Below are 23,523 nucleotides of genomic sequence, written 5' to 3'. Positions count from 1 at the left end.
ACAGAAATGACCAGTTGAACATGTTGAAAAGTTCACTCTTTCTCATTTAATGTCATCCATTTGTAAGGTGCCCAGATGAGGTCAGAGTATGATATCTATAGTCTGCGGCTGCAGATAAAGACCAATGATGAAATGAGGCAATGATTCTTAAGCTTTCACTGGCTACTCTAGGCCTGTTTATTATCCTGACAATTGAAAAAGGCCATCCAAATATATTTTCTTGAAAGAAACGTTTATTTATGATCTTTATTGGTCAAAGAGTTTCAAACAAATCCTGAACAGGTTTTTACATTTTGAACCTTGAGTGCAAAGACACTATGTCATGCATAAAAGAAATGCTTACCCAGTGGAGCTCTCCCCCCTGACGCATTTAAATATTGGGATGATCAGGCAGAAGATTTATGTGACAGAAATCTGCTTGAAAAAGAACATGATTTAAACCTCATGAGGTTTTTCACAACATAAATGTGCTTCAACAGCTTAAAATTTCAACTTCTTAATTTCAAAACACAACACCCCAAGAATCAACTATCCCTTTAAATAAAAAAAATAATCAATTTACATTCTTCTTAAAAGAATTCCAACAATGTAAAATAAGTTCCAATTCCATATATATATATGTACATTTATAACTTAGGTGGCTCTTTTGCTCTCTAAACTTTTTTTCATGCAATAGTGACAGAGGACTGGGCGGAGGCTCACAGAGGCCTCTCGGAGAAAGCAGTGTAGCTCCTCACTCGAGCGAAGAACAAGGGGGTGTACATCTTGTCAATCTCAAAAGCAGTGACTGCGGTCTCGCCAGTTGATCTGGAAAGAGAGCACAGAATTACTAGCTACAAGGAAATTTCACTTCACTTAAAATCCTTGCATATTTCTAGGGGGGAGTTTATTTTTTAAAAAGCATAAAGAAAAACCACTCATAATTCCATCACCCAGACATAGCCAGAGGAAGTACTTTCTTCTAGTGTTTCTTCCAAGCACTCGCACCTCTGCTGAGCTTCACTCTGCTAGTCATGCCGCTTTTTCGCATTTAACATTATGACATATGCATTTCTTCACATCATTAAATACTCTTCAGAAGCCATTTTTAGTAGCTGCATAAGATTTCACTGTCTGCTTGTATCACAATTTACTTAATTCCCCTTTTGTTGGAGATTTAGGTTGTTTTCAATATTTGGCAATTAAAAATAACACTGTGAGGGGCTGGCCCGGTGGCGCAGCAGTTAAGTGCGTGTGCTCCACTTCAGCAGCCTGGGATTCACAGGTTTGGATCCCGGGCGCGCAGTGACGCACTGCTCGTCAAGCCATGCTGTGGCGGTGTCCCATATAAAGTAGAGGAAGATGGGCACGGATGTTAGCCCCGGGCCAATCTTCCTCAGTAAAAAAGAAAAAAGAAAAAAAAAAAAACAGGAGGATTGGCAACAGATGGTAACTAAGGGCTAATCTTCCTCACAGAAAAACAAATAAATAAATAACATTATGAAATTTTTTATTATGTCTTTTGAACAGATTCCTAAGAGTAGAATTTCTAAATCAAAGGCTATAGACATTTTAAGATTTTATTAAAATGTATTTTAGAAAGAAGTATAATCCTAGAATCTATTCTAGGATGTAATGATTTAATATTTGCATAACCGACTGCATAATTACAGGTGGGAGGGGAAAGCAGGTGATGAGTTATATTACCACAGCCTTTTATTTTTCCTTAAAAAAGGAGAAATAGACAAAACCAGAAAACTCAAGTGACTTTATAAATATTATAAGGAAGTCAACATGATCATCAGTTCTTACAAATGACGCCTATTATAATGTCCTTTTTCTCTCCTAAAACATAATGCTTTTCATTTGATTGGTCCTACTTTTGGGTTTTGAAAACCACTACTTGTGGTTTGAAAAACTACTTCTTGGGGGGGAGGAAAAAAAAAGTTCCACTTCACAGATCGTTGAGAGAAGCAGGAAGACAGCGGGCCTGGTAAACAAAGATGAGAAGACAGAAAAACGCCCTTTCTCAGCTGTCAGGACCTTCCACACGAGTGGGACAGTTATTTGTAAGGTACAAATGTGACCAAGCAAGTTTTCAACCATGTGGCCAGGATTGTGAAGCAGGTTAACGGAAGGTGACCTCAAAGCTTGTCTCTCAGAATTCTGGATTCAACTGGAACAGAGAGCCCTCAGTCACACACCAACGTTCTTTCAAACCTAACAGCAGCTGACTTCAATTCCACACGAATTGATGTCTCCTTTCCTAATTGCTTTTTTGATTTTATTTCTGTTCTGTTCTTTTCTCACACACACTCTCCTGTTTATTGTTTCATACAAGTAGGTCCTAACTCATAGGACAGAGAGCTTTCAATAGGACCGCCTCACAGATTTGGCTTTGGGATACCTGAGATCTTTTCAGCAGACTCACTTTCCTAACTACAATTTTACTAAAATCAGTGTATAATCCCTGGGGATAAACCAAATGGAACTAAAGTAAAACATGATAAGACTGAAGCATGGGAGAAGAAAGAGGATCTGGCATTTAAAGCTGCTTTGCATAAGGCACTGACTGAGCCACGGCTGGACGGCTGCGAGTGGCCGAGCAGCACCCTACTCGCGGACCGCTGCTTTCACGGCCACAGCGCCAGTGCCCACTCCCATCGCACGCGCACTGAGGGAGACGCCAGCGCTCCGCTTCCTGGGCCACTGTTAGTTTGTTTCAGTTTGGCCATTTTCTGGTCTGTAGTAGTATCACACTATGGTTTTGCTCTGTAATGTAACATTAGCTCTGTGGAGTTCAAAACCTGCGAGTTTCCTAACCTGACAGGAAGTACACATTTATCCTCCAACCTTGGTGTTTTTGTCGTGTTCACCTACTTGTAAGCAATGTGACAAGAATGATGAATCCAGATGAGTTTGTTGAACCTCTGGTGGCCACTGGAACACAGCTGTAGCCCCACGTGAAAACTCTGTTCTGCTTCTTGTACAGGGACACGACGAAAGTATCTGTATTTATAGTCAAGTGGTTTCTGTAAAAGGGTGCATGAACAATAATGAAGCACCACTTCACTGATATTCATATATATAAAAATATTTATAGGTATATATTATGCAAGAGTGACACTAAAAGTAACAATCTCTGCACACAGTAAAGAGTTGTCTTGGATATCAAATTAGAAGGCATAAGAGTGGCACCAGCCCCGTGGCGTGGCAGTTAAGTGCTTGCACTCCACTGCTGGCAGCCTGGGTTCAGATCCTGGGCACGCACCGATGCACTGCTTGTCAGGCCATGCTGTGGCAGCATCCCACATCAAGTGGAGGAAGATGGGCACAGATGCTAGCCCAGGGCCAGTCTTCCTCAGCAAAAAGAGGAGGAATGGCAGATGTTAGCTCAGGGCTGATCTTCCTCACACACACAAAAAAGAAGGCATATGAGTGCCTTAAAAAATGTTAAGTATTCTAAAAATATAACGTTTGTTTCTCCGTCATCATCACAATAACCCCATGTGTTAAATATGATTGCATTATTGCTATTTAATGGCTGAAAGAATGAAGACCCAGGAAGGTTGAAAGGGTTAACTAAAGCTACACAGCAGTTTCAGAGGTAGGAATTACAACTTCTGTCTCCTCTCTCTCAGCCTATTTCCTTCTAATTGAAAACATTTGGGAATTTTTAAAGAGGGAAAGTGATAAACTGATAAAGGCTGCAGAAAAAGCAGAGTACAACTTATCTTTTGCAATAACAGTGTAATAGTCAATGGAGAAACAGATGTGATAAAATTCATTAGAATCACACTTCTCAAATACTGCTGCTAAAAACACAAGAACATCAACGCTGCATATGGTTTCTCTATACCATATTCTGAAGAGAAAACTGGTGCTCAACATGGGAGTTCCTCAACTCTTTTATTAGATAAAGTCTAAACAACTAGGGCCTGACCACTCCCCAGTTCTGACACTCACAGACAAGGTCACAGTCAGAGCAACTATCTGTGCCCCTCAGATGCTGCCCCAGATTCCAGGAGCCTCCCTGAGGGAGGTGGAGAAGCCAGCAACAGATGGCCACATGGTGACAGGACTCCCACAGGAAACCCTGCTATGACTATCTCCATGCGTGGTGGTAGCGAAGAGAGGCAGATTTAACACAAGGGAAACTTCTTTCAAAAACTGTATTAATCAGAAAAGCAATAGGTGAGTATTTATTCCAACTATCTCACAAATGACTTTTGGGTATGTTACGGTTTTTAACCAAGATTGAAAAAAATGTACACGGAGAAAAGTTGTGAAAAAAATTAGGCCCTCAATCTGTTAAGAGAGTTTAAAGTACTCTGGAATGTAATAATTCAGCAATCATGTTTGCTTGGCATTTTTTTCCTTTTGTGAGAAGAGGAAGAAGGAAATTAGCTTACTTTAGTTTATGTCCAGTAGAAACTGAAATTCTCTCTAAGAATATGCTTGTGAAAGAAATATCTATATGAGATAATTTAGGAAGAAAATCTCCTATGATTCAAAATGAGAAAAGCCAAAAACATATTCAGGTATAATTTTACCAGTTATTTCAAAGGAAATTTGGTTTTATATTTTCACATGCAAAAAACCTGGACCAGAAAAGAAAACCATTTGGAGAAAAACAAACAAGCTGATCTTAAAAAAAAACACCCTACATTTTAGAAAACCCTCCAGCTCTCTTCAGAGATATGCTGTAAGTCAACATACATTTTGTGTAATAATATAAATTATGAAATAGTATTTTTTTATCCTTTCTAATCAAGAATGCTTGAATGAGTAGGGCACTGAAATAAAAAGAAAACGAATTCCATCTTGCATACTCACTTCTTCTTTTTTCTTAGTTATCACAGCAAATACTTTGGTCTGATTGTCTGTATCTTGTGACAAGCGATAATGACCCAGTAGAATTGCCTCAGTTCTAAAAATCAAAAAAAAAAAAAAAAAAAAAAAAAAAAAACCACTTTAAATCTAAGTCTACTAATCAGTTTTATGTATTTAAGTCATCTTTAAAGTAATCAGTTATAAGTGTTTACTCAACTTGCCTGAGAAGAGTCAGTTAGGACGTGAGTGAACCTGGTTTCCAAGGCCCCAGAGCCCTACTGAAGCACACTCTCTGGGGAGGGGCCCGGGAATCGTATCTTTCACAAGTGCCCCTGATGATTACTTTTTTAACCATCCAGCAGCAGTAAGTTAAGGAAGCAGTGGCTTACATTCATCTGCACGTTACCACAGGAAATGTGGACTGGATAGAAAACCACACACAAAAACCCACCTGGTGTTCCTCGTTCTCAAACGAGGAACGATGGACTGCGGCTCCTCGGGGGTAGTCAGCATCATCACGTGGCCATCAGGAAAGAACCGTATGTACCTGGGTAAGAGAAAGAGAACACCAAAGAACACCACACACGCACAAGGTATGAAACACGTATGTCCTTTCTCCCCAGTGCCTAAACCTCTTCACAGCTGGGAAGCCAAAACAGAACTACCAAGCACCAAAGAACTGGCCAAACATCATTAAAACAAACGTGACTGACAACCTGTGAGGCCAGTGACAAAGAACTAAAGGACTTTTATTATCTTTCTTAGAGGGAACTGCTGAACTTTTAGTTTCACTGAATAAAAATAAATTAAATATTGCTCTATTAAAGTTCATCTGTTTTTTCTTGAAGCACTAATTAATGACAAACAAAAGTGAGATCCCATGATAATACACAACAGTTAACGTGTCTACTCATTTCTCTATGACAGTAATATCTGATGAACAGGCTGAATAAAAGCACAAGCTATTTATAAAGGCAAATGAGTACACCAAAGGCACAAGACAAGGAAGAGCTCTAAAATACAAAATAATTCTTAGATTTAGAGGCTAGGAGGAATTAAATAATTTGTATTAACCTATTGGCTCTTTGAGTGTAGTTCCTATTATAATAACAGATAAAAATATTGAGGGCCATTTTGTGGGTAAATGCAAAGGCCACAAAGAAAAGATGTCCAATAACTAACCAACTAATACTTGGAGAGAGAGAATTTTCCACTCACTCAGTTCACTACAGTTGTACCTGTAATATTCCACTTGGTGCCAGGCTCTATAGAAACCATCAAGAGACTGTTCCCCTTGGCGAATATATGTGGTTTTACTGATATACACTCCTATAAAAAAAAAACAGATTTTTTTTTGTTTGTGATGAATATCAGCCCTGAGCTAACATCCAATACCAATCCTCCTCTTTCCTGCTGAGGAAGACTGGCCCTGGGCTAACATCCCTACCCATCTTCCTCTACTTTATATGGGATGCTGCCACAGCACGGCTTGACAAGCGGTGCGTCGGTGCGCACACGGGATCCAAACCTGTGAACCCTGGGCTGCCGCAGTGGAGCGCGTGCGCTTAACTGCTGTGCCACTGAGGCGGCCCCAAGAAACAGATTTTTTTAAAGTAACAACATAAAAAACTTTAAAAATTACAATCATATAACACATTTTCAGCTTTATTTTTATTGTGGTTTCCTTTAAATATGCTCAGAGTACTTATCTCTGTTACAGAAAATTAAGACTGTATTTACCAAAATCAGCATGACAAATCACTATTTCTCCCGAGTGCTAACAACTTCAACTTACCATCAAACCGAACACGGGGCCTTTCTAAAAACATCTCTCTCCAGGATGTGTATGGAACAAGTTTAATACAGCTTCTACCCCAAACTTTCAAGCAGGCCAAACGCCATATTTCAGGGTCTCTAGGCAATGAAAGCACATCATCAATTTATATAAAGGCTAAGTGCCTACATGCAGACATAAGAAATACTCCTGCTATGAGCCATCTTTTATCCTGCAAGTGCTTGTGGAGCCCCTGCCAGGCACTGTCCTGGGCACTGGAGATAGACTGATGGATGAGGCAAAGGCCCTACTCTTTTACTGGTGGGAAAGCAAACAAAACTAAGAAAAGAGAGAGAGAAAAGTTCCACGTTGTGTGCTCAGTACAAAAACAAACAGACAAAGCAGAGTACCGAGATAAGGACGATGGTGGTGGGGAATACGAGACTATTTCAGATACGGTGGCTGGGAGAGGCCTCTCTGGGCAGCTGCCTACAGTGATGAGGAAGATGGTATCCTGGGCAGAAGCCACAGCAAGTGCAAGGCCCTCGGATGGGAGTGTGCCTGGTGTGCTCCACAAGGAGCAAGAAGGATCACGTGGCTGCAGCAAAGCAGGGCGAGGTGGAGACGACACAATCTGAGAGGCAGTCAGGCCAGGTGAGGTAGTGCAGGCGGGAGTGGCTACTGAAGTGAGAGGGATGCCCCTGTGGGGTTCTGAGCAGGACTCGTGCTCCTAAAAGATCACTCTGGCAGTTTACAGAGACTACGTTCCAGGGCTCTAGGCGTGGAAGCAGGGAGACCACGCAGGGTGCCGCCGTAATCCAGACCTGGCACGACGGCGGCTGCGGCTCTATAGTGTACTTGGAGAAGTGGCGAGACTGGACGTAGAGTATTGTGAAGGCAACACCAACAAGACTGTTCTGGGATTAGTGCAAAAAGCGAAGCAAAAGATGTATTGAATACTGATACGATTCTGATACAGCTCAAAATATTTTAACTCCATCTGTAGCTTGAAATAGTCAGTTTTAAAGATGTAAAAACTATTTATATCAGAGCCAGACTGTAAAAAAAGATAAACCTGCTCCAGATTTGTTGCAATGTATATTTAAAACTTTTCCTTTTAAGGATTACTTTTATATTATAATAACACATGAAGTTTTTTCCCTGAAAATTTGTTTTCTTAATCAATTCCCTCTTTATAATGTTTTCTCTTGTATAGTTAAAAGAAAAGTTAACAGAATAACAATGCTAGAGACCCCAATTTCAAAAGGTTGGTGGCAATCCACCAGGTGCTTAACAGGTACTTGTTAAATAGAATAGCATAAAGAATCACCAAAAAACGAAGGCTTCAGGCAATTCAAATGTTTCATCCCAAATATAAGACTCCAAATGAAATTAGGTTATTTAAAAATAACCTAATGCATCTGAATTTTAAGAACTACAGTTATAAAAAAGTTCTAGATGCGAAGGACTAAGTAGATATTTTTATAAAAGATACCCATGCAAGATTACCAATTTCAAATAATCTTATACTAACTAAACTATGATTATTCTTCACATAGCAAGATTTTAAAAATACAGAATAACTTTTAATAACTCAAAAGAAAATTCCAGCACAATCTAAATTTAAATCATTACCACTTAATAAGTTTAGAGTTACTGTGAAAATGACTTGAGCATATTTTTCTAACATCATTCTTTTTCCAAATCAGCTAAGCCAGCATGCAAACTACCCTAGGGAAGTAATATGTGTGACTACATCTGACCTACATATTATTCTACACCCTGGAAACCTAGTGCATTCTAGCCTTTAAATGCTAAGCTGTTTGAGAAAATCACATAAGTACAGTGTAGCAAACTGTTCATTCTAAGCTTTTACCCAGAATGTCAATCAAGTTCTTTTATCAAAATTGCCAAAAGACCATAATCTTTTCACCACTGCCTGAGTGCTTTAAAAAAGTACGTACCTAGCACAGATATAGAATCCTCTGCACACCTGTGACAACTGCTCTAATGACCTGAGGTCCAAGTCACTGGACACCACCCATCGGAAGATGTACATCAGGACCTCCATCGGCAGCACTACAAAAGAAAACCATCCTCTCAGCGACTCTCCCAAGTTGCTCTGCTCTCACGTTCTCAGTGCAGATATCTTTATATATCACTAGAAATTTATAAATCACACCCTCAGTATCACTCAGAGCGACAGCATGAGTGTATTTAGCTACCCAAAAGTAATAATGGTTCCTAACATCAAGACGCAAATATCTTTGTTTTTTCAGTACAGAACAGATCTGAAGCTACTTTTGTAAAGCAACCCCTTCCCTCGGAGGATGATTTTACCAGCAAGACAAATTAAAACGAACGTGTTAGGAAAATAGTCTACTATATCTATGTATGTGTGTGATCCTTAGTGCATTTGTTAACACTCAAAAGTTCCTTTCATCTCCTTGAAAATTTTCCATTACCCTTCTCTGAAAAGTCCCATAACTAATTAAACGTTTAACATGTGAAAAGAAAATATATTCGTTTTTAACCCTTCAGCCTATCTCAGGACGACTGTCTAACTTGGCTGAAGTGCCTGATGCTGCCGGTACTCCTCAGTTTTCTGAGGGTCGCCCCAGTAACTCAGACACACACCCTGCCGGACCTCCAGGGAAAAAGGAGGACATCCTGAACAACCGCCCCACAAACTGCTCTACTTCAGGTTCTGAAAGCGCAGCAGTGGACGCGAACTACTTACAGCGAGATCTCCCCCCACTCCGAACTAGACTAATTGGCCGGCAAGTTATCTGACCTTGTAAGTTCGGGAACCTTAAATCTAAGGTTCAAGCATTTCTCACTGGGTGATCACAAGCATGAATTCTCACCTGATATGTGCGTCTGACTGCTCTCGAGTTCAGGCTGACACAGTTTGAGCACAGATTCCTGAAACGTGAGCTGCTGCTGGAAGTAGGACAAGAGATCTGCCATCTTGCTGTCGTCATCATTGTCTTCAATGCTGAACAAAGATGGGGGGGGTGAATCGATTGCGGGCCTCAGTCTACAAACACAGAGCTTAGAAACTGATTTTTCATAGCACTTTCAAATCTGCTTTAGAAAAAGTCATCTACAAGTAAACTTACTAGTTTTATTTTTTTGCTGAGGAAGATTCGCCCCGAGCTAACACCTGTTGCCAGTCTTCCTCTATTTTGTATGTGAGCCCCCAACACAGCACAGCCACTGACGAGTGGTCTAGGTCCCCACCCAGGAACTGAACCCAGGCCGCCGAAGCGGAGGGCACTGAACTTAACCACCAGGCCATCGGAGCCGGCCTCTATTTTTTTTTTGATGTGATAAAAGTTTATCTGCTTTGTAAGGAGTACCATACGAAGTCTTTTGAAGACAAAAGCGTTAGCAATTTTAATTACCACCCAGAAAGAATTAGAATTTTTGGATACAAATGTTGAGATTTAACTAATTAGTTTTATTGTAAAGTAGAGATTTCCTCAGGTATTGGAAAAAATAATTTCAAATAACTTAAAAAAAGTTAGGTAAATATATTCTTTTAAGTGACCTTAATCTATTCAAATTGGATAAAAATCAAATATACAGATGCCATCTGAGGTACTTACTTACTAAGGGGTTTCTAACAGACGTGCATTATCACTCTACCTTTAAAGAGGAAAATATGTAATTTAAAAAATCTTAGCAGGGTCTACAAATCATCTGTCAATATAAACAAACGTGCAGTTAAAGTTCTAGAAAAATATCTAGCTTTCCATTTTTGTTGAAAGTAATCTAAAAAATGATCAGACTTAAAAAAAAAGGCCTGGATGGGGATGAAGTTACAAAACCAGGAAGCGCTTCTTTTAATACAACAAAGGGCAAAGGTGATTGAGGCTGTTCTACCAACCTTTTACAGAACACAAAAAACAGCAAAGAAACTTCTAGGGATCATTAGACCTGATAAGAAAAAAAACACTGTATCCTTCAAGAACTTTCACAGCATCTGGGTTGGTATAAAGGGATGGGAGAGAAAAGATATGCTTCTTTAATGTTTTAATACAATCTTTCTTAACAGCATCTGGTGTCCATTTATAAAACTGGCTAAAAACTGGGTCTAAATGACTCTACTCAAATATAAAGGCTTGGAAAAGCCCAAATGATTCCTTTGGAGCATGAACTACCTCACACTGTTAAATCTAATTTGGTGAACAACACTATCAGCCCAAAAGTTCAAACAGGCAATTAATACTGACTTCACTAGGATGTTTTTAATATGGCTTATCCAAGGCCTAAGTGTTAATACTATAAGCAGTTAAAAAACACTGGCAATAAGCATACTTTATCAATAAAATAACTTAACTATTTCATGACAGAGGTAATATAATAATATAATAGCTAATATAATATCTCATTACCCAAATTCTATTTTTCTATGTATTGCTCATTTTAAACCTGACATTCTCTCATGGGTACAGACTCCCTTCCCTTCTAATATCAGCAAATTGGGCTTGTGGGGATAGGGAGATTAAGCCAAAACAATGTTATAATAGTCTTGCAAATAGTTTCAAAAGTATTGGTTTAACAACACGTTCTCTTACTCTTTGTCCGTATAAATCCATCAGTGCTACTTTGTGACCTGGATGCAAGTGTCATCTATACAATAAAACACGGTTTCTTTTAGGAGTTGGTTATATCCTGAACCTGTGCTTTTAAACAAACGTTACAGTCTTAGTAATGTTCTACCCACAACAAAGTCTTGCTATAGTTCAGTTTTATTTTCCTAAAAAATGGAAAGCCTTTTTTTTTTTTTTTTTAAATGTATAGTTTCAAACATATACAAAAGGAGAAAGACTACCCATCACCCAATTTCAATCATTATTAACATTTTTCAACTTTGGCCTACATTTTTTTTGTGTGTGTGAGGAAGATCAGCCCCGAGCTAACATCCACGCCAATCCTCCTTCTCTTTTTCCTGAGGAAGACTGGCTCTGAGCTAACATCTATTGCCAATCCTCCTCCTTTTTTTCCCTTTTTCTCCCCAAAGCCCCAGTAGACAGCTGTATGTCACAGTTGCACATCCTTCTGGTTGCTGTATGTGGGACGCGGCCTCAGCATGGCCGGAGAAGCAGTGCACCGGTGTGCGCCCGGGATCCGAACCCGGGCCGCCAGTAGCGGAGCGCGTGCACTTAACCGCTAAGCCACGGGGCCGGGTCCTGGCCTACATTTTAATAGTTTTGACTTTAAATAGGTTTAGAAAGCTCAAAGGTGTCCTTTAATTTACTCCTTTCAATAATCAATGCTTTTATTAAACTCTTTCATCACTTCATTTTTGTTAGGTCTGTTTAAAATGTGCAGGTCTATATTTTAACCTTAGAATTTCCCTAATTAAAAATTTCTACGACTTTATAAACAAGTCTTTATACTAAAGACTATAGAACTTAGCAGAACTGGCATAACCTTCTTATCATGTTAAGAGTCAACAGGACAAAGATGCTTCACTTTAACAAGCTCTAGGTATTCCTGTCTATCAAATCATATACGCACTAGCTGTTTCCAACGCCATCACCATCTGGAGACCGCGTATAAGTAATCTTGAACTCTATATCAGGTACCAGTTGCATGGCCCTACGATAAAACTTGATGGCTAAAAGAAGAAATAAAGAGAAATTAGGTACGACCACACATTTTCGTCATTTCCTTTGATTATCCTTAATTGTGGTTTAATTTGGTAACTTTCTTTAAAAACAGGCAAATTCCCTTTTTCTACATGCAACAGTAGTTCAGTGAACAAACTTATTTCCAAACCTTACTACTCAGAAATAATCTTTCTTTTTTCTAAAGCTAACATGTTATAAAGCTTAAGATGCTACATTTTACTCCCATCATTTAGCCCTTCCCATCTTTTTCCTCAGCCTCTTATGCATTGTCAGAAGTGAGCTTATGTGGTTACCTTTCTTCAGGCCTTGAAAATGCTGTAGCCCCAACAAAAACATTTTTAAGCAAACTTTTCTTTCCAGGACAGAGTTGAGGAAAATCAAATGTATCTTACTGGGTGGAATAAAGAGAAGAGGTTTTGGGATTTATCCTTCAAATCCAACTTCCTTTAGTCTGGCTGCCTCGTATTTAGCTAAATAACCTTTAATATCATTTTTTTCCCCATAAATCTGACCAGGTGGTTCAGAGCTATAACGTTTATTCACGTCTCCCACAGAGAGATACCAATAGAACTTGGGGCTGTAGAGGCCCACTAGTTCCTTTTGCCCTAGATGAGGTCTATTCAATTCAATATACACTGCCATGTTCTAGTACTCTGGTGAATCACTGTACACTAAGTGGAGATGGCAATCTCAAAACTAATGAAGACTGTGGAGGAATTTCACCCTTTGGGCCCTTTCAATATGTCAGAGTAAAAATATCACTAGCAGAAACTTGCAAATAAACGCAGTAATTCTGACAATGTTATTTTGGGGGCATTTGCAAATGATTCAAGCACAAGCATTTTTCCCATGCCCCAACTATTAGCTTTACTACCAAAAAATGAAAGCCTAATTACAAAACAGCCCCACCACTTTGTTTACTTACACATTTCTACTGGGCTAATAAAAGAGACAATTAAAGCTGCAGGGTATTCCTTTTCATTAATGCAAATTAGAACTTAGAAAACATATATTTGTCCCTCAATCTATCCTTTATATTCCCCTCCTCTGAAATAATTTTCACCTATAAAAGGAGCATATCCTATTTTTAAACAAGTAACAATATTTTTAATATTTTAATAATGAGGAGTTAATAAATACTAAATCTAAATGTAGAAAATCATCCTACCAATATGATATTTCCCAGCAATATTTTTTGGGGAAGAGAGAGGTTACATAGAAATACAATTTTTATTTTTGATTTTTTTTAAAAAACAATTTCAAATATAGGGAGACATGTTCTATATCACATATATTCTAGTAAAAAAAAATTGGTTAGTAACAAAGAGTGGTTCTTCAGAAATGTCATGACAATAGATGCTGGGCCCTGAGTTTTTACCTTCATAGAGAGCTCCATTTTGTTCTTCTTCTACTGCTTTTAGGAAGAGTTCTCGAGCCTATAAAAATAAACAATGAAAAACAATTTTTGAAAATCTGTATTAAAAATGAGTATGGATGGTGGGAGGACAGCCTTTTTTTTTTTTTTTAATAATTTTATTTATTTATATTTTCCCCCTAAAGCCCAAGTAGATAGTTGTATGTAATAGCTGCACATCCTTCTAGTTGCTGTATGTGGGACGTGGCCTCAGCATGGCCGGAGAAGCGGTGTGTCGGTGCATGCCTGGGGTCCGCATCTGGGCCGCCAATAGCGGAGCACACGCACTTAACCGCTAAGCCACGGGGGTGGCCCGAGGACAGCCTTTTCAACAAACGGTGCTAGAACAATTGGACATCCATAGCCAAAATAATGAACCTCGACCTAAACCTCACGTCTCACATAAAAATTAACTTGACGATGGACCATGAACTTAAATGTAAAATATAAAACTTTTAGGAAAAAAATAAAGAAAATCTTGGAGACCTAGGACTTGGCAAAGAGTTCTTAACACTTGACACCAAAAGCACAATCCATAAAAGGAAAAGTTGATAAATTGGACCTCATCAAAATCAAATACTTTTGCTCCGTGAAATACCCTGTTAAAAGGATGAAAAGACAAGCTGCAAACTGAAAGAATTTACAAGAAAGATTATGAATTTACATGGTCAACAAAGGACTTGTATTTGGAATACATAAAGCGCTCTCCAAACACCACTAAAAACATGAGCAATTCAATTAGAAAAGACAAACAGACATTTCACAGAGATGAAAAGACAGTCAACATCATTAGCCATCAGGGAAATACAAATCAAAATCACAATGAGGTATCACTATACACCTATCAGAATGGCTAAAATTAAAAAGAAAGGACAACACCAAATGCTGATGAGGATGCGTAGGCACCGGACAACTCATACATTGCTCAAGGGAACATAAAATGGTGAGGACACTCTGGAAAAGTTTGGCAGTTTCTTCTAATGAAACATGCACTTACGATATAACCAGCAATTGCATTCTTAGGCCAGAGGAATGAAAATTTATGTTCATGCAAAAACCTGCACATGAACATTCATAGTAGCTCTATTAACAATAGCCCAAAACTGCAAACAACCCAAATGTCCTTCAACCGATGAATAAACTAATTGGGGTATATCCTTACCATGCAACACTACTGAGCAATAAAAAGGAACAAACTACTGATAAAACAACTTAGATGGATCTCAAGCTCATTATGCTGAGTGAAAAAAGCCAATCTTAAAAGCTTACATACTGTATGATTCCATTTATACAACATCTTTGAAATATGAAAATTATAGCAATGGAGAACAGATGAATGGTTGCCAGTGATGAAGAATGGCTGGGGAGAGGGGAGAAAGGGAGAGCACAACTGTAATGTGTAGCAAGAGGGAGTCTCGTGGCGATACAGCAGTCCTGCATCTCGACTGCGGTGGTCATTACATGAAGCTAGACATGCATTAAGAGTGCAGAGATGGGCCAGCCCCGTGGCTTAGTGGTTAAGTGCACGCGCTCCGCTACTGGCAGCCCGGGTTCAGATCCTGGGTGCGCACCGACACACCGCTTCTCCGGCCTTGCTGAGGCCACGTCCCACATACAGCAACTAGAAGGATGTGCAGCTATGACATACAACTACCTACTGGGGCTTTGGGGAAAAAACAAAAAAAAGGAGGAGGATTGGCAATAGATGTTAGCTCAGAGCTGGTCTTCCTCAGCAAAAAAAGAGGAGGATTAGCATGGATGTTAGCTCAGGGCTGATCTTCCTCACCAAAAAAAAAAAAAAAAAAAGAGTGCAGAGAACTATTTATATAACACACACACACAAAAGTGCTGGGAAATCTGAACAAGCTCTGTGCCTTGCACCAATGTCTAATTCCTAGTTTTTAACATTGTACTATAGCTATCTATGCAAGACGTCACCGTCGAGGGAGGATGGGTGAAGGCGGACTTCTCTGTACCTGTGAATCTGTAATTAATTCAAAATTAGAATAAAAATTAAACAAAATGGAGCCAGCCCCGGTGTCCTGGTGGTTGAGCTTGGCACACTCCACTTCAGCGGCCTGGGTTCGGTTCCCGGGCACGGACCTACACCACTTGTCTGTCAGTGGCCATGCTGTGGTGGCAGCTCACAAACAAAACAGAGGAAGATTGGCAACAGATGTTAGCTCCAAGTGAATCTTCCTCAGCAAAAAAAAAAAAAAAAAAAAAAAAAAAAGAATATGGAAGTTTTTAGTTACCATGGTAATGTCAATTATTTAACAGCAAATTGTTTGTAAAGAAAAACTTGGATCTGATGGTGTAAAGACAACAGCCTCCATGGAATAGGAAAATAATGAAAAGTGAAATGGTGTGCTGTGCCTTATTCCTGTAAGTACAAGAAAGAGGTGAATAATTAGCATTCAAAATCTTTTCAGTGTGAGCACTTTCAAAATTTTTCAGAATAAGAAAATGATTAATGCATCATTATAAATTTGTTCAACTCAAAATATAACAAAATATTGCATTAAGACCTTTGGAATGGTGTTAATATTTGAACAATTTTTTCCCCTTTTGGGCTTTTGTTAATAAATCTAGAAGCACTAATCTTTTCAAGACGAACCGAATCTCAGGGGGTCTATAAATTACCAAAGACAGTTCCATGAAGACAGTGCACCTGTAGGAGAGAAGCCTATGAGGATGGTGGTACCATCCAAAGTACCTAGAAGAAGTAGTGAGGGATGGACAGACTGGTACACTTGTCAAAATTCTTCCAATACAATATCCATAACACTTAACTTTTCTTCTTTTGCCAGTTCTTGCTTTCCTCTGGTGTCCGCTGCTTTCAGTAAAGAGCCTCTTGCTGGTCTGCAAGGTCGAGTTTCTGAATTGCTGGAGCCTACGCCCGGGGCAAGTTCAAACATCCACTGAGCTCGGAACATCTGGAGTTGGGCCTAGGGGAGAAAGTGTGTCAGGACTCATCGAGAAAGAGCAGCTCACATCTGGAATAATTTATCAGTAAGTCCACCATCAATTCATATAGATACTTATTCTAAGACCAGAAAACACTGTCTTTTCAATTACTAAATTAATACTCATTAAACACCTATTAGCTTCTAAAATAATTTTCTGCTGAAAACTTTAAAGAAATCATGAAAATTTACCTAAAATAAGTTTGTGTATACAGGAAAAATCTAATGGTATTGGAAAATCAAATTTTAATTACAATTGAAAATATAAGCTATCACTTAAGGGCTCAACTTAGAAGCTTTCCAACATGGGTTTATTTGGAATACATCATCTAGCAGATGTTAAAAGTGCTGCTAAAGGGCAGGCCTGGTGGTGCAGCAGTTAAGTGCATGTGCTCCACTTTGGTGGCCTGGGGTTTGCAGGTTCGGATCTATCAAGCCATGCTGTGGCGGTGTCCCCTATAAAGCAGAGGAAGATGGGCATGGATGTTAGACCAGGGCCAATCTTCCTCAGCAAAAAAAGAGGAGAATTGGCATCAGATGTTAGCTCAGGGCTGATCTTCCTCACAAAAAAACAAAAGAAAGAGTGCTGCTAAAAACTCTGTAGGTGAGCCCAAGTCTTTCTTTTAATAACTATTCATTTTATTTAACAACCAAATTCTTTCCTTTTTTTAAAAGGGAAATACTTTTTCTAACACACATAACTTAAAAATTATACATATAATTAAAAAAATAATTTTTTTTTTTTTTTTTAAAGATTTTATTTATTTTATTTTTTCCCCCCAAAGCCCCAGTAGATAGTTGTATGTCATAGCTGCACATCCTTCTAGTTGCTGTATGTGGGACTCGGCCTCAGGATGGAGGGAGAAGTGGTGCCTCGATGCGCACCCGGGATCCGAACCCGGGCCACCAGCATTGCAGCGCGCGCACTTAACCACCAAGCCACAGGGCCGGCCCTAAAAAAATAATTTTTAAATATAGAAAACGTGAAGTCCCCCTGTGTGGTGGACTCTGCTGAGCTGCCCAGATCCCCCTTCAGGAATAAAGCACTGATTACCCCAACCACCGGGAGTGCAGCTGAAAACAGCCCTCAACTGTCAGTCCTTCTGGGGCTAGTCGCTCCCCTTCCCAGGGGATCTCTATGCAATGACTGATCAGTGAAACTGACCACTGCCTGCTAAGGGCCCGGCTCTGGAAGGTTACCCCAGCCTCAGAACCCCCACAGGACTGGCTACGGTGGCCCATGAAGACTGCAGAGCAGCTTGACTTCTCCCTCTGCCCACTCTGCCTCCCTGCCTTCCTTCGCCAAGAGCATGCCCTAATAAACCTCCCACATGCACTGAACCTCCTGCACCTCGGAACCCAACCTGGGATACCCCTCCTCCCAAAGAAGACCACTGCCAATAGGACTGTGGATATTAGTCCTGGTTTTTTTAAAAAAGGCATATGGAAAATACGTAAGTTTTAAAAATAATTTTCTCTACATTTTTACACTGCATTGGTTCCCACCCTTCTACTTCTAAGACAAAACACATATACCTCTGACCTATAGAATCTCTAGCAGCTCTCAATGTCCACTAGAGGATGCACTCCAAATAAATATGCATCATAAAGCTTATAAATTCAGCAAGACACACTTAACTAATTACAATGAATATTTTTCTATTTCAGTGCACAAAGATTTACCCCATCTCTTTAAATGGCTGCAGCGTATTTACTGTATAGATGCATCATTATTTAACATAAGTGTGGATATTTAGGTTGTATTCCATTTTTCCATATAAATAATGCTACAACAATTTTTGTACATGTATATTTACTCCCTTTCCCTATTATTTCCTTAGGATTAATTTCCTGGAAGTACAATTGCTGGATCAAAGGGAATGTATGTTTTTCATTTTGATCCATATTGCTAATCTGCCCTCCAAAAAAGTTGAAGCAATTTACACTTTCATGTACACCGCCTAAGAGTTCTTATAGCCTGGAAGGCAATGGGCGTTATTCACCAATTTGATTGTTTAAAAAAAAAAAAATCTCGGGGCCAGCTCGGTGGCACAAGTGGTTAAGTGCGCGCGCTCCGCTGCGGTGGCCTGGGGTTTGCCGGTTCGGATCCTGGGTGCGCACCGAAGCACTGCCTGGCAAGCCATGCTATGGCGGCCTCCCATGTGGAGTGGAGGAAGATGGGCACGGATGTTAGCCCAGGGCCAGTCTTCCTCAGCAAAAAGAGGAGGATTGGCAGATGTTAGCACAGGGCTGATCTCCTCACAAAACTCACTGTAGATTTAATTTGTATTTTTTTAATTATTAACGAGGCTAATTATCTCTTCAAATATTTAGTAACCATTTATCTTATTTTTTCCATTAGTTGTCCATTCATATCTATCTTGTGTTCCTCCCGCTAACGTATAAAAATGATATATATACTGAGGATATCAATCCTCTGCCCATATGTGGTATATAGTTTTTCCAGCTGATTATTTCCCTCGGTTTATGATGTTTTTTGCTATACATAGGTTTTAAACTTTTCGGTGGTCAAATCTGTCAATCTTTTTCTTTAAGGTGATGGGTTTTGCGTCATGCTTAAGCCTTGGTCTGAATACTTTACACCCACATATAGAAATACATAGCAGCAATTACTGATATCTCCTTTTACAGAAAAAGAAATCCATAACACAGTTATAATTTAAGTATTCTATAAATAAGCATGAAAATACGGTTAAATGCAATGCAAATAAAAACCTACAAATCGGGGCCAGCCTGGTGGCACAAGTGGTTAAGTGCACACGCTCAGCTGTGGCGGCCTGGGGTTCGCCAGTTCAGTTCCCGGGCACGCACCGATGCACCGCTTGTCAAGCCATGCTGTGGTGGCGTCCCATATAAAGTAGAGGAAGATGGGCATGGATGTTAGCCCAGGGCCAGTCTTCCTCAGCAAAAAAAAAAAAAAAAAAAAAAAAAAAAGAGGAGGATTGGCAGATGTTAGCTCAGGGCCGATCTTCCTCAAAAAAAAAATAAAAAAAAATAAAAACCTACAAATCTTCATAATTAGGATCAATTTCTGCTCATGTATAGAAAGCAATGGAATAAGAATTAAATAGACAACTGCAGAAACCTGCCTGCAGATCGGCTTCAGCAGGGCTTTCATTTTCCTCATCTCCTGCTCTGACAGTATCAGAATGACCATCTTCCTCAGCTTCTGCCTGAGGGGAAAAACCCAAAACAAGGATCAGGAATATGCAAACTTCAGTTCCCCACTGGAATCTACATCTCCTATTCAGCTACTCGCCCAATGAAATATATAGCTGCTTCTCTCCAGATGCCTTCTTCACTGGTAAGCTGCATGATTTCAATCAGATAAAATTTGATACTTTAATTTTTTAATACTGTAGAATAAACAACTTCACTGGCCTCCAGTTTAAAATATTTTAGTAGGTGGTTAAAAAGAACAACTTTGCTTCGGAAAATAACATTTAGTTGTGGTACAGATTCAGCAAACAGTTTTTGTTTCACAGATCACTTAAAAGACCATACATAATCCACATATGGATGCCACTTCTTTTAAGGAACTGGCATGTTATTAATATGCAAACGTATTTTGTCTGTTTATTAATATTTTAAATGTAGTAGGAAAGCTCATTATCAAAGACAAGTAATACTGAACGTTTCTGTAAAGAAGCCTCTTTTATTTTATCTGTTTTATAAGTCTAAGTTTTTATATATTAAATTGACTTAAAGTGGAATACAGCTGGACTGGAATTATTGTGCGTGGCTTGGGACTTAACAAGTCTCAGGTCAGATTCCTTCCATTTTATCCTTTTATTCTCAATAAATGTTAGCTAAATTAAACTGAATCCTACCTTCCAGTGAAATGAAATGTTACCTCAGTCCACTCTGTTAGCTAACAGACTTATTAGCAAATTGGACTTGCTCAATATCTAATGTGTGGCAATCAGGGAAATGATCTTGAAGGTTAGTCAGAAATAAAAACAATAAAATAGTTAATTTTACTCACTCCAAAGATGGTAAGGTTTTACAAATTTTAGTTGTAATTTGTTTCCAGGACATAAATGTTTGTATCAACACAAATTTTTGAATGCAGCAACCAGATATACTTGCACCACTTTACAGCACAACATAAATAAGCCTCACTTCCTATCTTATCTCTGGCACCCAGACTTAGAGCAGAGGCGCCGCTCAGACTTGAACTAGTTAGTAAATGCTGAAGTGCTTGGCACACTGTGGAGGCTAAATTGCTGAAGAAATAAATGAGCAAGGCCAAGACTCTGGATGAATTTCCAGAAAACTGAAAATTTAAGCATTAATGTATTGTCAAATACATTTTTTTTTTAAATCTCTTCAAGCAGGCACTTTTCCTACTAAGAACATCACTAATGCGAAAATACATAATAAAGGATTTTGAATTTATAGATGGCATTGAGAAGTATTTCTCTCTCCTCAAATGAGAGTCTGCTTTACTACTGTAAACTCTAAGTACAGCCAACAGGAGGGACCTGAGTTCCCTGGGGTAGCCTCTTAGTGACTTAACCTTCTAACTCTTGCCTGGCAGTCTGACTACACTGACTTCATTTCAAGAGCTGCCCCCCACTCTCTCCACTGCCCAGCTCTTGCACGTGCTGCTTGCTCTCTCCATTTGGAATGACTTCTTCCTCACTTGGCTACTTCCACTCATCCTTCAAGATTCAGCTCAGGGATCATCCCAGCAAGAAGTATTTTTTGATCCTTTTAATTGCCTCTTTTGTTTTCCCATAACACTTCTGCTTGTATCACAGCACTAAAAACTCGTATTGAGATTCTTTTTGTCCCCTTCCCTCGAGTTAGTGCACTGGGAACATTTCAGTAATCTTCATAAACTTAGGGCCAAACACATTGCTTGATTTGTAGTAAAGAAGAGTCCAGGCCTCAGCTGTCTCATCTATAAAGAGAGGGTGTTGGATTTGGTGACCTCTGATGTCCCTTTTCATATATGACATTCTATGACTAAAAGTTTCCCATAAATCACCTTACAGGTTTGGTTATATTGAAAATCTAGTATTCTACAAGGGTCTAGCACTATGCCAGGTTGATAACAGGTGCTCAAAAAAACTGGGTGAATTAACAAATAAAATGCCACGTGGATATATAATGCATACATATCTCAAGGATAAGGAAAGGAAACCTATAATACAGACGGCACTTTTCCTCTCCCCTGAGTTCCTGTGTTAGAACAGGTATAACCTATTATTACTTTGATTTTGACAGTATGACAAAAACAAGACACAATTAGATTTGGGGTTTTGCTACATTTTGTCAACTCAAATACCACTTGAAATAAGTAGGTCCCCAGCTGTCACCCAGAGATTTTCACTTTATTCTTCACAACTGAGTTTGACCTCAACATCACCTTTTTTTTGAGTAGCCCATGTCATCATTTTACTCCTGTTTTACACATGGGAATAATGAAACAGAAAAAATCAGGTGCTTAATCCTGGTCAGAGAACTACCTCTGAAAGTTTAGCGGTGTAGACAATTAGTGCCTTTTTCTATCCTCCAGATTAACTTAATAAAATAAATTCATTCAGCATTCATTTATTCGATAGATATTTGAGTGCCTACTATGAGTTAATTAGTTTGGTGTCATTCCACCCTTGATTCAGGCAACCCTAGCAAAAGAAAGTCGGCGTAGGGCAGAGACTTCACATTCCAGCATGCAACAGTCTCATGGAACTTGCGTTGGCCATTTCTGGAGCTTAGCTCAGTCCCTCCATTTGGACCGCAGACTCTTCTCGGGCTCTCACTGCTGGAAAGTGAGAGATAATCCCTCCAACCCCACGCCGCCAGGACCGCCTGCCAACATCCTACCCAGGGCAGTGACGCGTCCCGGGGCAGGTGCGTCCTAAACCCAGGACTCCTAAAGGCCAGAACAGCCTCTCCGTGGGCAGGGCTTTGCAGAGGGGGAACAATCAACAAGTGCCTCCACTGGCCACGGCTCCCTCCCGATTTCAGATGCTGCGACGGCTCACCTCCATCTCTGCTCACTGCTTTTGATAAAATCCCTCGAAAGGGGCGAGATTGGTTCCATGTCCTCGGCGAGCTAAGAGGCATTTTCCTCCGCGGTCCTGCAAACTCGCTCTTAGCAGAAAGGAACCCCGGGAGCGGTCAGGGCCGGCACCCCCTCCACTGCCTCTCGGGCCAAGGGCCCCATAATGGGCGGCGGCCATGCAGCTCCTACTCCTCCCAGTCTCCACTCCCGGCTCTCTCGGGGCTCCCCGAGGCCTGGCCCCTCCTGCACACCGCGCCCCCGCCCCGCAGTGTCCCCCGGGCCCCCTCCCCGGTTACCATGCTGGCGGGGTGGCCGGCCGCGGTCGAGGGGCTCTCGGCGCCCTCTGCACCGCCCCCCGAGGAGGTGTGCTGGTGTCCGGTGTCTACTCCTGCCCGTCTGCTGCAGCGGGGCTTAGCAGAGTTCTCGGTCGGAGAAGCGCACCAGGCAGCGGCAGTAACTGCGGGCCCGGCGTACGGCAGCCATCTTCGCGGGGGAGGGGGCCAGACTGGGGCGCGCTGGAGCGGCGGCCGGGGACTCGCGGAGCGAAGGGGCACCCGCTGCCAGCCGAGGCCGAGGACTGTGCGAACACCGGAGCGTCGGCCCTGCTGGAGACCCCGGACGCGGCTGCGGAGCTGCCCGCTCTGCCACGGGAACCTGCGCCGACGCACCGAGCATGCGCAGTGCCGCCGCCGCCGCCGCCGCCGCCGCCGCCCGCATGCGCACACGGCCGCTCGGCCCGGGCGCTGCCCAGCGGAGGACGAGGGGGCGTGGCCCGCTGTGTGCGCAGAGTAGGACCGCGGGTGAGGTCGCCAATTTGCCCAACCCGAAGCTCAACCCACCTATTGGGCTCAGTGAACACTTATGCAGACTCTAACAAGCGT

At 40.7% G+C, this 23,523-nt stretch overlaps 1 protein-coding gene across 3 annotated transcripts; it reads right to left on the bottom strand.

Moving 5' to 3' along the window:
• Positions 1-213: 213 nt before the first annotated feature.
• On the bottom strand, positions 214-23,307 carry FBXO9 (F-box protein 9). 3 transcript variants are annotated; one of them, XM_087438720.1, is made up of 13 exons: positions 22,939-23,305; positions 19,719-19,802; positions 16,437-16,590; positions 13,607-13,666; positions 12,116-12,215; positions 9,454-9,584; positions 8,551-8,665; positions 6,608-6,726; positions 6,051-6,141; positions 5,264-5,359; positions 4,816-4,909; positions 2,860-3,011; positions 214-807 (listed from the first exon to the last, which is right to left on the bottom strand). In XM_087438720.1, the coding sequence occupies exons 1-13, from the start codon at positions 22,939-22,941 to the stop codon at positions 699-701; spliced, it is 1,308 nt and encodes a 435-aa protein (XP_087294846.1). In that variant the 5' UTR covers positions 22,942-23,305; the 3' UTR covers positions 214-698. The 3 variants fall into 3 exon arrangements, with proteins under 3 accessions (XP_087294846.1, XP_087294848.1, XP_087294847.1); XM_087438722.1 differs by lacking the exon at positions 4,816-4,909 and having other exon boundaries at positions 22,939-23,307; XM_087438721.1 differs by lacking the exon at positions 19,719-19,802 and having other exon boundaries at positions 22,939-23,306.
• Between the last annotated feature and the right edge of the window lie 216 nt (positions 23,308-23,523).

The sequence above is a fragment of the Ceratotherium simum genome, chromosome 13, assembly GCF_057802395.1.
Source record: "Ceratotherium simum simum isolate JZ-2026a chromosome 13, ASM5780239v1, whole genome shotgun sequence".
NCBI classification, from domain to species: domain Eukaryota; kingdom Metazoa; phylum Chordata; class Mammalia; order Perissodactyla; family Rhinocerotidae; genus Ceratotherium; species Ceratotherium simum.
This window is presented reverse-complemented; position numbering and strand designations above follow the sequence as displayed.